Source organism: Chiloscyllium plagiosum, unplaced genomic scaffold (genome assembly GCF_037043375.1).
Source record: "Chiloscyllium plagiosum isolate Xiang-an unplaced genomic scaffold, Cpla_swu_hap1 HiC_scaffold_14, whole genome shotgun sequence".
NCBI lineage: Eukaryota > Metazoa > Chordata > Chondrichthyes > Orectolobiformes > Hemiscylliidae > Chiloscyllium > Chiloscyllium plagiosum.
In genome coordinates, this window is record NW_028270152.1 from 45,508,207 (window position 1) to 45,522,758 (window position 14,552).

At 37.2% G+C, this 14,552-nt stretch overlaps 1 protein-coding gene across 2 annotated transcripts in view; it reads left to right on the top strand.

The window, feature by feature from the left end:
* atxn7 (ataxin 7) overlaps nt 1-14,552 on the top strand; it is a 141,359-nt gene that overhangs the window by 105,281 nt on the left and 21,526 nt on the right. For both annotated transcript variants that reach the window (XM_043708266.2, XM_087994408.1), the window contains one exon: nt 10,910-11,147. In XM_043708266.2, coding sequence (XP_043564201.1) covers nt 10,910-11,147 — 238 coding nt within the window. The remainder of the gene's footprint in view (nt 1-10,909; nt 11,148-14,552) is intronic.

Genomic DNA, 14,552 nt, shown 5'->3' on the forward strand with positions numbered 1-14,552 from the left:
CTTTGGCAGTGTTCCACAGTGAGGAAGTATGTTTCCACATCAGGCACTATTGTGAAATCTGGAATTAGTTTAACGTTACAGCTGTGACATTTTATACTTGCTCATTTTTTTTAATCCAAGGTACTGTTTGTGCTCAATTTTCTTCAGGAAAGTTTTTTGATATTTCAAAACAGCACCTTTTCAGAAATGGCAGCAGTGCTTTTCTTGAGTGTGATGCCATGAAAAAGGCATTCAGTTGAACAGGTATGACTATTTCAAGATAATTAGAAATCTTCTAGATTGTGGCTTACTGATTATACTCATGCCAAGTCTTTTCAGTTGTGATGAGAGCTGCTTGTTTTATTCCTGGCTTTTGGAAATGTTTTACTCAATTCTTTTCATTTTGGTAAATTGCCAGTGCTTTTATGACCAAAGCTCTAATTCTGTAAATTTCTATGCAATCATAGGAACTTTGGAGATCAGATGTATCTCCAAATGAGGCATATTTCATGGTAAAGAAAGAGTATGCAAAGTGAGGCTGCAATTGTGGTTGACACCATTTCATTGTAACTTACTAATTTTATTCCATCAGCTTTCATAGTGATTTTTATGTTTATAAACTGTCAACTGTGCTGACTCATCTTATCCATTTTAAAATTTGAAATTTTGAGCATGTATTGTTATTTAGTAGCACATAAATGGTACTTGCTAAGTTCCTGTTGTTGTGGAAGGAGCTATTCTTGTACAAGACTTATTGCTTTTGCAAGACTGTATCAGAATTGTTTGCTGCATTTGAAGTTAGAACAAATTTAAATTTTGAGGAGAACGAAAGTTCCCTGTAAATGTACTGTCCTCATGGCCTAATAGTTTTCCTTAATCTAAACCCACATGTGTGGGTACCCATCAAGTTGAATGACTTCTGGCTATTGATGTGTTAACCTTGGTTTTCAGCTTTCTGAACTGTAACAAATATTACCACATGAAATTGGTAACCTAAAGTTGAAAAAAAAAATGCATACACAATGTATGAATTGAATTTCATTTAATGGGCTTTCAGGGTACTACTGTGGTGTCTGTAATCAGACTCCTCTCTTGTATCTATTGATGCAATTAGATAATTCACAAGGAAACATTGCATACTTATTAGTGGGTATGGTGTAGTTGGTTGACCTATCCCCTTGAGCATGGGGATAGATCACCCTTTGGGTGTTTGTGTCACCTAGGAATTGCTTCAGTTTTAAATTATGCTTTTGTTGACATTGTACTTTTATAAAGTTAGTATAACCTTCTAGGCTCAAACATCTCAAGCTATTTCATCAATGGCCCATCCCAACCCCACCAAAAAAATCATAAGGTGGGGATGTTTACCGATGACTGCACAAGGTTCAACACCATTTCATAACTCCTCCAGTAATGAATGACATTCAAAAGCATTACCATCGCTGAATCCGTCCAATTTGCATCTTGGGGGTTACCGTTGACCAGAAACTAAACTGAACTTGTCAGCATCCAGTTACTCGGTTTATATAAATATAATGGCTGCAAGCACAAGTCAGAGGCTAGGAGTATTGAAGCAAGTAACTCACCACCTGACTCCCCAAAGCCTGTCCACCATCTACATGGCACAAATTAGGAGTGTGATGGTGTACTCCCCATTTGTCTGGATGGGTGCAGCTCCAACAATCACACAAGAAGCTTGACCGCATCCAGGACAAAGCAGCCTTCCAGATTGGCATCGCATCCATTCCCTCCATCAATCACGTTTGGTAGCAGCAATGTGTACTGTCCAACACTGCCGAAATTCATCAAAGATCCGTGGACAGCACCTTCCAAATCAATGACCACTTCCACTTCCACCTGGAAGGACAAGGGCAGTCGTCACATAGCAAAGCTACCACATGCAAGTTTCCCCTCCAAGCCACTCATCATCCTGACTTGGAAATATATCACCATTCCTTCACTGTCACTGGGTCAAAATCCTGGATTTCCTTCCCTAATAGCATTTTTGCATGTACCTCCAGCAACTTGGACTGCAGTGGTTCAAAAAGGCAACTCACCACCATCTTCTGAAGGGCACCTCGGGACAGGCAAGAAATACTGGCCAGCCAGTGATGCTCACATCCCATGGGTGAATCTTTTCAAAAGTGCAATTTCATTAAAAGCTTTTGTTTAAAATTGTGCTCTAATTGTACGACCTGCATAACACCCACTTTTTTTTTGTTTTTCCCAAATATTTTGTTGGTATAGATGTTGGAAAGTTAACATTTTGAGGATTTCCAATTTAATTTTTAACTCTGGTATATTTTTAGCTTTTCGTATTTTCAGAAACTTGGACAAATGGAAGAGCAGTGTGTCAATTTTTATTGCCCTTTATCTTTTGTATTGGAAGTACTTTTAAAACAGATGAAGGTTAGAAAAATTGAAACAAAGCCATATCAGGTAAATATTAGAATAAAAATGTGGATTGAGAAAGAAGTGATTAAAATTATTGGATATGGGAATAAAAGATCAAGAGGCATTAAATGAACAGATTGAAATGCAAGTGGAAGACGGTAAGGCATCAAGTGAATGCTGTCCATATAGTATTAAAATAGTATTCTGAAGATGTTGAAAATTAAATGGAATGAAAGTACATTCGGGGAACTAGATGTTTAGCATCTAGAATTTTAACTCCAGACAATCTTAATGTGATCCTGACGCAGTTTTAATGTATTCTGCTTAGAACTAGATGTCCTTGTCTCCTCTGCAATAAAATACAGTTTTAATCGCAGGGTCACTAATCAGTCTCAAATTCTTCTTGGTTTCAATGCTTTGGAAATAAGGTAAAATTTCCCTTGTAAATCTTCCAAGTTTCATCTTTTTGTGGTTGGATTGTCATTATTTAGTCATGTTTCAGTAACTGAAAATCTCTTCTGAACATTTGAAGTAACATGGAACTGAAGTAACACAACAGCTAAACAGTACAATTTTGGTCAATGCAGGATGCTTTTAAAGCAATTTAGATGGAGTATTTACAATTCTTGAAGTAAAATACAGTAGAATGAATGAAAGAATAAGGTGAAGTACTGAGCAGTAGTGGGGTTTTTAAGATAAAATTATGCTAAGAAATGTAACTGGTCAGGTTTGGGAGTACAAAAGTGCCTTTTTTACAATTTATTTTAAAAAATTAATCAACACTTAAAGGATTGGCTTCCCTTTTTTTTGTGAAAAGGTGGCTACTTATTGACATAGCTAGATCAATTTAATAAATATTAATAATTAACTGCTGAAGTCTAGCCAGATATCTAAATATATTAACCTGTTCTTTAACTTCAATTGTTAATCTAAATAAAGCTATTCATAAATTTTTGAAACTTTTTTTTGTGCATTCACTTGTAATTTGAAGCTTCAGTCTTTGTTGTAATTCTGTTGTTCTTAGTCTGTTTCATTTCCCGTGGCTATGATTTGATTGTGCATAGACTAATATTTTCACACAATAAAAAAAATTCAAAATGATGCATTTAGTTTTAATTGTTTTAAAATATTTTTTCATGACTGCTTCTTTTTACATTATATTTTCAGATTCACATTTGTTGTAAGTTAAATAGTCAACAGGGAAACATAATAAAATTGCAACGTTACCCTGGAAATGTTGAGAAGATGTACGTGGCTACTTAATTCTTCCTAATTTGTTAACTTTTTTCTAGGCTTTACCTGGGATTATAAGTTGGAGTCCAAACATTTTTAAGTGCCAATTATATATTTGCATTAACTTCAACTGGCCAATTAAATATCTTAGACCTTTATTTATTTCAAGTAGAAGCTGCTGTAATTAGGATCCTGGCAATTTAATAACTTCTCAACTTTGTTTTGCATTTTAAGTACAAATCAAGTTGTTTTAATTAACCAAGTTGGGTTGATTCTATGAATTATAAACTGGAAGACCTAAGAAATTCAAATTTTTATGTTTGGTCTATATTCCACTTGTCAATACAGTGATTAGATTAGATTAGATTAGATTAGATTAGATTAGATTACAGTGTGGAAACAGGCCCTTCGGCCCAACAAGTCCACACCGACCCGCCGAAGCGAAACCCACCCATACCCCTACATTTACCCCTTACCTAACACTATGGGCAATTTAGTATGGCCAATTCACCTGACCCTGCACATCTTTGTGACTGTGGGAGGAAACCGGAGCACCCGGAGGAAACCCACGCAGACACGGGGAGAACGTGCAAACTCCACACAGTCAGTCGCCTGAGGCGGGAATTGAACCCGGATCTCTGGCGCTGTGAGGCAGCAGTGCTAACCACTGTGCCACCGTGCCGTGATGTAAGTTCCGGTTAACAACCTGCTCTGATTTAACTATTTTAAAAGCATATTATTTTACACAGATATTGGCCAAAGAGAAGAAACAGTTAAAGGCAGTTAGGATTTAGATCTGTGAACAAACTGGTTGAAACTCCTCTCACTAGCAGAGAATGCAGAGGTCTCTGTGTGCAGAGCAGATGTCACCACAATTACTGTACAGCAGTGAAACATGGACTGCCCGTGACACACGAGAGCCAGAGAAATTCCATCATCAACGCTTCTGCCTCATTCTCCAAATTCATTGGGAGGACCATCAAACACATTCAGACAAATATCAGTATCTTCCACCTCCACAAGAATTCCAACAAAACTGCAAAAACAACTTTGAAACTAGTCCATCAATGTCTTCACCATTTGTGAAGGTTTGTAGCTCAGGTTGACTCGCATTCCTGGACGTCACAGTTGAAAGAAAGGACAACAGAAAACCGACAAACACTGACTAAATACTTAACTACACCAGCAACCATCCCAAAACACACAAACAAAGCTGTATCAGAACACTATTCCAACGAGCCACCACACACTACAGCACAGACGAACTTCAGAAAACAGAGGAGAACCACCTATACAACATATTCAAGAAGAACGGATACTCAAAAAATACATTGCGCAGATTCCTCAAGAACAAACCACGACAAGCAGACCAAACACAGCCAGAAACCCTCACCACCTTACCATACATCAAAGAAGTTTCAGAAATGACAGCCAGACTACTAAGACTCCTCGGAATCCTAGTAGTACACAAACCCACCAATACTTTCAAACAAAAACTAACAAACTTAAAAGACCTAGTACAACCCATGGACAAAACCAACGTCATCCACAAAATTCCATGCAAGAATTGCCACAAACACTACGTAGGACAAACAGGAAGAAAGTTAGCCACCAGGATACATGAACACCAGCTAGCCACAAAAAGACATGACCCTCTCTCCCTCATAGCCCTACACACGGATGAAAAAAACCACCATTTCAACTGGGACAACACATCTATCCTGGGACAGGCTAAGCAAAGACATGCCAGAGAATTCCTAGAGGCCTGGCACTCCAACCACAACGCCATAAACAAACACATAGATCTAGATGCCATCTATCAACCCCTCCGAAAACAAACAGGAAATGACATCACCACAAACCCCAGGAACCCCATCCAGGAGAAAGATATAAATAGAAAGCAGGAGACAACCACTTCGCTTCACTTGGAGGTCGCCACTGATGATATTACCTCGCCAGGTAATGAAATGTCTGGATATCAAACCTACACCTCAGCGAGCAAACCTACACCCTAAATGTCTTCACCACTTGGTCGTGTTTTCTCAACTCAAATGGCCAGTGTTCTTGGAGAAGACAAACAAAGAAGCTCTGAAACACCCCTTCCTGAAGCTTGACAGCGTTGACTTTGGTGACTGTATTGTGCCTTGAGTCATTACATCTTGATGAGACTGAATAGTGTACTCGTGGTCAAAAATTTCCTGTAATTTTTTTTGTTGCTTCTCCGCAGACCTCAAAGATATGTGCACAGCAGCAGCTGCTTGAATCAGAAGCCATTCATTGGTACACCACTTGATGTTCATGGATTTTCCTTATTGAGGCCTGCACAGCATTCTCTCTATTTTGTGGTTTATCTTGCCTCTTGGGCCCAAAGGCCCATACTTGAATTTGTCTGTTCAGTTGCATGTAGCAATTTGCCACCCTGAGTAAGCGGCATCCTGGAATTGAAGGATAGCTGACTATAACAGTTGTGAAATCAGTCACTTAGTTTTGAAAAAAAGTCTTTCAGGTAATTACTTAGATCATTCAGTGCTACCTTTTATCTCTCCCCCACAAAGAGAGTTTCATTTCAAATTGTTCATTTAGCAACATGAAAATAAACAGAGGCTTTTCACACCCATATTGCAGCTCTACTCAGTTTTTTTTATTGTATATAGTTGTGAATATTAGATAAATTGTCTTCAGAAGTTCATAATGAAAATGCCTTGCTTCGATAATGTGGAGCTATTGCTGTATAAAAGCAAAAATGTGGCAAAGTGACCATTCATGTGGCTTAGTGAACGCTTCACAGCACTTGCACTGGCATACCTCAGCCAGATGCCATTGGGCCGTTAGAAAGGAAGTTTCATTCTCCACTTCTCTGGTAACGAAATGTCAGAGAGTACAGCCTGGTGTGAGCATCATGGTTCATGCTCACAAGTGACATCACTTTGACAATTATGGTATAAATGTTAGGCTAATCATTTCTAATCTTCAGTGAAGGAACAGCTGTAAATATTCAAGTCAGGATAGTTTGTCATGAAGGGTATTGAGCAAATAATTTCATAATGGAAGAGTTTCATTTGCTGGGAGGTGCTACAAAAATTAACTTTGATTAATTTCCGTTGTAATGCATTAATCGTGGAAAGTCTGATTGTTTAGTTCAAAGGCATGAGTATGAATCAACCAGACTGCTTGGTCTTGATAAGGGCTCAGTTTTTCGTGTTGAGTGCTCGCCCATTGCATTCTTTATGTAGATGATGGCAAGATGTTGACCTGATGCCACAATGTTAAAACAGTTGTGTTGATGAAGCTGATCTGAATTATTAACATATTCACTGGTCAACAATGACCCTTTCTCTGAATATTTATTTGGGGAACTCTTGAAATTGCCAGGCCATTGACAAGGCTGTAATGTATAGGGCAAAACATGGATCAGTGCTTGAGTCTGTTTATTTCCAGTTTATGTCACTGACATTGAGTGAAGGGACAAAGCATAAAGTATGAACATTTGCTGCCAAAAGTAAGCTGGGAAAGTAAACAGAGCTGATAAATAAGGTTGCATCAAAACTATTGTAAATACTTACCTTTATTAGTTGAGACATGTACATTAAAGGCAGGAAGGTTATTCTTAAACAAATTGCTGAAGAAACTCGACAGGTCTGTGAAGAGAAGCAGAGTTAATGTTTCAAGTCCAGTCACCCTACAGAATTGGACTGACTGGTCACTATGTTCAAAACGTTAACTTTGCTTTCTCTCCACAGATGCTGCCAGACCTGCTGAGTTTCTCCAAGAATTTCTTTTGTTTCAGATTCCCAGTATCTGCAATTCTCCTTCATTTTATTTTAGAGGCTATTCTGGAACTGTATAAAACACTTAAGTTAAAGCTAGAGTACTGTAGACTGCTACGGCTTTCATCACCAAACTGTAGAAAGGACGTGATTGTACTAATCGGGATGGAAATTTATAAGGATCTTGTCAGGACTGAGAAAACCTAGCCAAAAGGAAAAAAATTGAATAGGTTGAGTTTTGGTTCTTTGGAGTAGAGGAGGATTGAACTACTTATAATTGCGTGTAACTTAAAAGAAGTCTTTCGCTTCATATATGAACTCGCCGCTTGGTCAGCATTTATTGCCCATTTCTAAATGGACTTCAGGAGGTAGTGGTGAGCATCCTTTGAAAATCTAGTCTTTGGGATATTGGTGCAACCACTGTGCTGTTGAGTTCCTGGCATTTTGACAGCGAAGAAATAATGATTACAGTTCCAAGTCAGGATGGTGTGAGGCATGGAAGAGAACTTGCAGTTATTGATGTTCCCATGCATCTGCTGCCCTTGCTGTCAGTGGTAGAGGTCACTGCTTTGGAAAATGGAGTTGCTGCAGTACATCTTGTAGAAGGTATACACTGCTGCTACAATGCGTTGTTGGTGAAGAGAGTAAACGGTGGTGAAAGTGGTGGCTGGTGTATCACCCAAATGATCTGTTTTGCTGGTTGATGAGAAGCTTCATGGGTGATGTTGCAGCTATGCCAATCTAGGCAAGTGGAAAGCATTCCAGCATAATCCAGCCTTGTGCCTTGTAAGGTTTAAACAGGTCTGTGGGGAGATATGAACCAAGTTACACATGACAGAATTCCTAGCCTCTGATATTTTTTAGCCACGGTATTTATGTGGCTGGTTCAGTTTGTGGTCAGTGGTGACCCCAAAGATGTTGGTAGTGGGATTCAGCTATGATAATGCCATTGAATCTCAAAAGTGAATGTGGGGAATAGAACTAATGACTATTGCAGACAGTAATTACAAGAAATCATAGAATATAGCAATACATTTTTCTTTTACATTTTCATAATTAGGCAGCGATTCCAATGTATTTGAATTGTGATATTTTTGATTCTGTGAAATGATAATTCTGATCCTTGGCGTATTAGCAGTGCCAGAAAAAATTGGACACTTAGTTAAATGTTAAAAGTTTCAGCAACAGTATTTACAACAAAATGTACTAAATGTTATAATCAAGATTCTTGCACATGTAAGCCATTTAGGTGAGGAAACTATCTTTTTGAGGGTTCAGGATGGAAGGTTGATAGTCAATTCCTGCAGAATCAGTAGGTTGATAGATTTGACCTTAATAAAATCTGGTTGCTCGTGTTGGGTGGCAGAAAATTGTATCTATTAGACTTCCTTTTTGAAAGTTAGCTGAGGTGAAAAGTGAACTTGGCTGTGATGTTTCATGTAGTTCAGTTGTCTGCTTGTGTTTATCAAAAGGCGCATAATAGCCACATACTGACCTAAACTGAAATCAAAGAGGGTCACTGAACTTTAAACATTAACTCTGCTTTCTCTCTACAGATGCTGCCAGATATGCTGAGTTTCTCCAGCAATTTGTATTTGTTTCAGATTTCCAACATCTGCAGTTCTTTGTTTTCTGACATTAAGATTTGTGATACTTTGAGAAGAGGAGATGGTAGAAAAAAAAACACTAAAAAAGTTTCTTGATCTTCAGCGATGTTTCACTACTAGAATAGTACTAGAATAAGATATGCAATATATGCCATTTTCCCCCCTGCTGGTGTCTGTGTTACCATTTTACTTGCAAATATGAAATCCTACAATTGTATTATGACTCTCCATTCTGAAACTGAGATCAGTATCAAAAATTGAGAAAGCTGACAAGAAGGAGCAAGTTGGAGGCAGTTCTGCCACAGAGTAATTAGGCTTTAAATGTAAATTATCTCAGTCTAAAATTGAGGAAGGAAATGAGTTGTTTCCCTAAATATTTGATCACTTCTTGAAGGCTGCACCATCAAAAGGAAATGTCCACTTCACAATTTTTTAAAGTATTATCAAAGTAATTGCTTTCATTGCAATAATAAATGCTGTGAGATATTAAGATAATGTGGGATGTAAATGCAAACTTTTCAACTTCTAATGCTATAAATTTAAGCATCTGTAGTTCTAACATGCAGCTATAATGCACTTACAAGTTTTTAGGCAATCTTTTGTTATGTGCTGATGATTCTGAAGCATTCCTGAATTTGGCCATACTATCATAGTGGTCCTGAGCAAGGGCTGATTTAAACAGTAACTGAATAATGATGTTTTCATGGTAACAAATGTTGAAATAATGACATTTTTCTTGCACACACAAAATTGGATATGTTCTACCTGACAAGACCTGACATTAATCTTATGTGAGGACAGTTACTAACATTCAGTTATTTGCCCAAGAATTGTCACTAGCTCTAAAAATAATCTTGAGCAATCATCTTTGCTCAGGCAAATTTATAGTTAAGCTGCTTTAGCCTTTGACCTATACCTGCTTTTAGCATAAACCTGTTGGTCTTATATTGAAGTATTTTATATATCATTACAAATTATTTCAAGAAACTAGTATTTTCCCAATACCACATATACGAATGAAATGGAAAAGACTTTCTTTTGTGGTACAGATTCACAGCACCAGAGTAGGAAGTAAGCTTAAATGTGTGTGATTATTAACTTGCATTTCAGAATTTTCTAGCTGCTGAACCTTTTCTTAAATTGTCAACGAAGATTCACACAGAAGCCTTTAAAGCTTGCCTTACTTGCCTGAAACTGGCACTTGCTATCTTTGGAGTGTCCAATACAAGTTACCTTTTTTTTTGAGGTAGCAACAAAAGTTTGTATTAATTTTTGATAAAGTTGAAGTAACTTAGAAATTACTGCTGCAAATTGGTTTCCTTGCAAGAGTCAGGTCTATTTCAAAACCGATTGAGTCAGTATTCAAGAGATCTGTCAGTAAGTGTTGAATCATTAAGTAAAAACTGAAGATGTAAATCAGAAACAAAAACAAAAATGGCTGGTAAAGCTCAAGCATCTATGGAGAGGAATCAAGAGTTAAGATTTTGGGTCACTCCACCTGAAACATTAACTCTGATTTCTCTCCACAGATGTTGCCAGACCTACTGAGCTTTTCCAACAATTTCTACTGTTGGAGTCACTGCTAGTTAGAGAAATTATATCACCATTGTTTTTAATTACATTTTGAAATTGGACAAGCAGAAAGCACCAAATCTTAATTGAAGAGGATGCATTATATTCAAAAATAAACATTCCTAAGCCGATACATTAGTAGTAGTTAGCTTGAATCAGTACAACTTGCTACAAGGGGCTAATTGGGTTTTGCTCCATTGCAATATTCAGAGCATTAAAGATCTTGCATCTTTATTCAGGTGTTGAAACTGCCCAAGAGAGAATACTTAGTTTGGGATTAATATTTCATAACTAAAACTTAGATAGGCAATTCTAGTTTTTGGCTAGAAGTTGATTTGTTTTGTTCTCTGTACACAGAAAGAAGACACGGTACTTCAAGCAAACCACCTGTGACTCCTCCACCCTCCAACTCTTATTCTTCCCCGTTCTCAAAAAACAGAAGCGGTAGTGATTGTGGGAACAGTCGCTCTTCTGGTGGAAACTGTGCTTCGTTTGGCTCTAAGATACAGAAATCCCCCAAAGAGAAACTTCACTTCAGTGGTATGAGCAGACCACTTTACCTGGTTCACCATGGCAAGATGCACCATGATAAAAAGTTAGTGCATGTTTCGATTTTAATTTTTGCACTTTGGTTAAACAAAACATTGCATTGTTTTACTACGATACTTCTACCATAAGTTTCAGATAATTTAACTCTAGCTTCTAATTAAATAATCCGTGAGCTAAGATTTGCCATTGGATGAATGTTTCCACATCACCCTTGAACTAACACATGTCCAGTAAGATCACTGTGTGACTCTTTTCAGAATATTTAGTAGCTTTGATTCTTTGATTAGTGATAGACAAAGGAAATTTTCATTTGAATAATTATTAGCGTCACTTTGCTCAGATACCTAAAATACCTAATTTTTAAAAATTCTTAACAGTCACATTACAATTTTAATGTCTGCTGAAATCTTTTAAATATCTTTAGCTTATGCACTTGTGGCTTTTCACAATTAATCTCTTCAAACTTAATCCTGTACCAAACAATTTTTGCCTTCATTTTAGAAATCGTTCTTTTGATACCTTGGATGGAGGAAATTTTAGAATATTAATGCAAATAATGCTATAAATTTGAAAGATTGCACCGCAAATACAATGATTTTTCTATTGACCAGTGCTGACTGACCTGTTGGGTATTTGCAGCATTTCCTGTCTGAAACAAATTTATTCTGCTGATCAATCTGTTGAATTTGGTAGTGTACACATTTTGGAATCTTTTTTGAAGTATTCCATTCCATGTTCTATAATTGTTTTGTTAGAGATTAAATAAATTGATAAGGAATGCGACATATTCTTTTAAAACTCTTCGTTACTTTCTTGCCTCAAATGGAGTATTTACCTGAGCTAGGATTCAGCATTATTATTACACTTTCCAGGACTAGCAAGGGGATATTCAGCATTTGTTTTCAGGCTCTGAAGTTTCATCTCAATCATTTTGAGGCAGAAAGGTCCCTGTTCAGTTTGCTATGACCTAGAGTAAGTCAGGTGGAACAAATGAGTTTGCAAAGGTGATGTAATAGGATGTAAAAGGAGTAAGGTAATTACAGAATCTTTATGAAGGAGGATGAGGCTATTTGGCCTATTATCCCTGCACTAGTTCTTCAAATGAGCATCATCACCTAGTGCCAAGTTTCTGCTTTTCCTCTAACCTTGCACATTATTTTCATTCAAATAATCACTTAATGCTCTTGACCGCCTCAATTGAACCTGCTTCCACCACGTTTCCAAGTGTATTCCATATCTGAACCACTCACTGTATGAAAGTTTCTTTATCCTTTGTTTCTCTTGTTTCATTTGCACGTCACTTTAAGTCTATGCCCTCTCATTCTTTTATGAGCGGCAACAGTTTATCTACTCCATCCATCCCACTTGTGATTTTGAAAATCTCTTTTAGATCTCCTGTCAGACCACCAAAGGGAAAAACAGAGTGGGGAAAAAATGCTTCTTCCTTCCAGCAATATCAGCATGTGCCCATCAGTATTTCTTTTTCTTGTTTCCTCTACACATCAGCAATCACTTGCTAATTAGTATGATTAGTAAGAATTTCCTTGTCACTGGTCAAGTGACATCTCTCAAACTCTCATTGCATTTTCATAAGGAGATGGACTGGAGATTTGAGCCAGACCTCAAGCAATGCCTCCCATACCCCACAGCTTGAGCCTGCAAGTTAGTTGCTGGGGTGCTTATCATTTCACTATTTCAAGAGAACTATGACCTTCATTACACAAGATTCATTAGAAATTTAAAACCATCAAGTTCACAGCCTTCTGTTTGACTGTGACACAATGTTAGAGCATTGGTGAAAAACCTTTTTCAAAAGCTCTTGAGATTTTCTCGAGGCTAATTTTTGATTTTTGTGTTCCTTTTTCGTTCTCGCTAATACTTTTTGTTAAGTGATACAGTCAAGTAGTAATCATACCATCTGTATTTCTGTTGAGTCATGGGGTATTGGGCAGTCAAACAGAATTGAGGAATTCATCCATGTCCTAAACCATCACTCTTCCATTAAACTTAAAACCATAGAACGCAAGGAGAGCATTCATTTTCAAGACACTCACTATCAGTCGCTATAAGATGATAGGTATATTTTTTTTTAATTGTTGATACTTGTGCATACAGAAAGCCATCACTGTAAGCATGCTTTCTGTGAACTGGTGAGTTTAAAAGATTATGCTTTTTCATTTCATCAAGCCGAAAGATTATACCAAGTTGTTATAAACTCTTTACTGCAACTCTGATCTCAATCTATTTTAAGTGTAACTATTAATCTAGCATCAACTATTTCAGAGTTCTGAACTTCTTCCAATTTTTAAATTATGCTGCCTATTTCTAAACTCCCATAAATGAATTGATGAGTTACTTTGTTGTAATGAAGGAAATGCAATAATGACTAAAGTTCCAAAGAATTTCATCTGACCTTTCAAATTCATGCTCGTTACAAACAAGAACGGAGGAGGATATCACTGGGATTATTTAGATCTAGATATTGGCTTGGATTATTATATGTTTAAAAGATGGAATTTGCATGAAAGCCATAGAAAATGAGTAGTTTCACCAGTACATTAATCAGTTCTTCCATTTGGAAAGCAGTAGTTTGAAATCATTTTCTTTTTGAACATAGTTATTTTAGAATGAATTTAGATTAACTCTCCAAATGGTTTCAGTGCTAGATAAGTACATTATTCTGTCATTGTTACCACGTGAAGAAAGCTCCTCTTGAGCGTGTGAAGTAGTTATTAATATACTGTCTCAAAAGATCCTTCTGTGAACAAGTTAGGTTGTGAAAGTGAAACAGCAAAGCCTGTTCAGTGTGTTCATCCCGTCAACTTAATTTCTGATAAGCAGCTATTCACTCACTATCCCCTCACTATCTCTTCACTCTTCTGCCCACTTCAAGCAGACAGTGCTGTCAGTCTCTCCAGTTTGCACTGGTGTGTTCTCTGTTTCTCTTGCCATCACTCCAGCCCTCAGGCTGATGCACCCTTACCTTCCCATTACACATTCCTTCAATCATACAGTTGCTGTCCTTTGCTTACTACTGATGGGTTTGTTAGTGATTGGAATAGCAGCTCTTCACAGGTTCTGTCAATTCTGCTTATGCTGGCAGCTTCACTCTGGTCATTCCTGTTGTATTTTGAGCACTTCTGGAGCATTCCTACAAATGGCCTTCATTTAGATGACAGCTCTTGATTGGATGGAGTATCTAATTGATCTTGCTAACGTTTCTTACAGGTTTACTATTGGTGCTCAGCACTTGTTGGCTTTTAAAATTGTTTACGTAGGCACAGTATTTTACGGGGATTCCCAATAGCTATTTAGATTTCAACAGTTAGTGTAAATATTATTTATTCAAAACCAGCAAAATATAATACTTGAGAACAGTTGCATATTAGTTCTAGGTTTTATTTCCCAGTTTTCCCAATTCTTTTTCATAATATCTGTAACTTAGTAGTCA